The sequence below is a fragment of the Neopelma chrysocephalum genome, unplaced genomic scaffold (genome assembly GCF_003984885.1).
Source record: "Neopelma chrysocephalum unplaced genomic scaffold, ASM398488v2 Primary Assembly neopelma1_323, whole genome shotgun sequence".
NCBI lineage: Eukaryota > Metazoa > Chordata > Aves > Passeriformes > Pipridae > Neopelma > Neopelma chrysocephalum.
The window spans coordinates 1,378,516-1,380,108 of record NW_020897986.1 but is presented as its reverse complement, the minus strand read 5'-3'; the positions used below and the strand labels follow the sequence as shown (position 1 = coordinate 1,380,108).

The window sequence follows — 1,593 nt, the reverse complement described above, 5'->3', positions numbered from 1 at the left end:
CCCTGCCAGGGGCAAGGACACCTTCCACTAGACCAGCTTGCTCCAAGTCCCATCCAACCTGGCCTTGAACACTTCCAGGGATGGAACTTCTCTGGACAACCTGGATATGTGTATGTGTATACTTTTAACCTGCTGAGGAGTTTCTGGGGTATCAGGAGCCGGCATGAACACCAGCTTGGCAGTCCTGTGATGAGGAACTGGATAATAAGGACTAGCAGAGGCAGAGCTTACAAGGGTTCGGGTCATTTCCCGGAGAGAGGGTGTTGTAGGCTAAACCAAAGTTACTTCTGAATGTTTAGCTTCTGAATGGTCTTTTTCTTCTGACTGTAGCTCACTAATAATGTAATTAGAAAAAGAACTTGTGTGGCTTTGTCTTGTGTTTCTGCTGCGTCCAGTTGCAACAGAGGGCTTCCCAAGGGGGGAAAAAAGTTTCTGCATAAAACAAAAGCATCTGTTCTTATTTCAAACACGGCACACTGTATATTTTTTTTTTTTTCAATCAAGAGCTTTGTATCGTTTTGAAGGGATTAATTTAACTTCACTCCAAAGCACTGATCCCACAACAAGCCTTTCAGCACTGTTTGTTTGTGGTGCAGTGAGTGTGACACGTTGTCCCCACAGGTTATGGCATCATGACAGACGGTTACACGACGTACATCAATGCTTCCACGTGTACAGTCAGCTTCCAACCAACCAACCCTCCAATTATATTCGACCTTCCGACCCCGCAAGGATCCTGAAGCACTACTGCACATTTGGAACTGGGGAAGGTCTATAAACTGCCATTTTCTAATTATAAAACATTCAGTTACATGTTTATTTCGAAAGAGGGGCTGGGGGAGGTGGGGGGCGGGATTTTGGGGGAACCGTGGGGGTTTTTGTTTTTGGGGTGGGCTTTGGGGTTTGGTTTTTTTGTTTGTTTTTTTTTTTTTTTTTTTGTAAATTGCTGGTGCAAAACAAACAAGGAGAAAAGTTAGAGGTTGTGCTTTTTGGAAATGCAGCATTCATTTTAAATCGATAAAGCATTGTGAATTTGTAAAATGAATTTTGTTTTTCAATAAATTTGCCATTGTAAATTGTTATAGTGTTCTCAAAAGGACAGCCAAGCTTTCTTTTAGTAAGTGAGAGACCTTATTTTAATATTATATTATAAGCTAAAAAATAGGCAGCATTTAAAAACACCCAAATTTGCACAACTTATGTTATTGTCGAGGGTTTTTTAAGTGTCTTCTTTTTCCCTAGGTCTAAATGTTAGCTTTTTATCTCCATTTATATCAATTTTTTTTAGTAGCACAAACAATATTTTGGGGTCCATTTACCTCTTGATATGTGTGCATGTACTTAAACTTGTTTCTGTTCACAGTAGAATGCAGCAAGGGGAGAATAGACCTCTCAGTTGTTTGTCTCTACCTGCTTTATAAAGACTGATCTAGATAGCCACAGCCTGTATGTGATATCTACCTTCTGTTGTTTCTTTTTTAAATTATTTTAGCTTTAAAAGACTGGGGGTGAAAGCTGCAAAGAGCAGGTATTTCATGCAGTAAAAAAAAAAAAAATGTAAATGCGGACTCCTTTTAAATATGAATTTATATA

At 39.3% G+C, this 1,593-nt stretch overlaps 1 protein-coding gene across 1 annotated transcript in view; it reads left to right on the top strand.

Annotated features, from left to right (window-relative positions):
• Positions 1-801, top strand: part of MPPED2 (metallophosphoesterase domain containing 2) — a 101,212-nt gene extending 100,411 nt beyond the window's left edge. The window contains exon 6 of the mRNA XM_027705341.1: positions 622-801. Coding sequence (XP_027561142.1) covers positions 622-740 — 119 coding nt within the window. The 3' untranslated portion in view covers positions 741-801. The remainder of the gene's footprint in view (positions 1-621) is intronic.
• Positions 802-1,593: the final 792 nt, after the last annotated feature.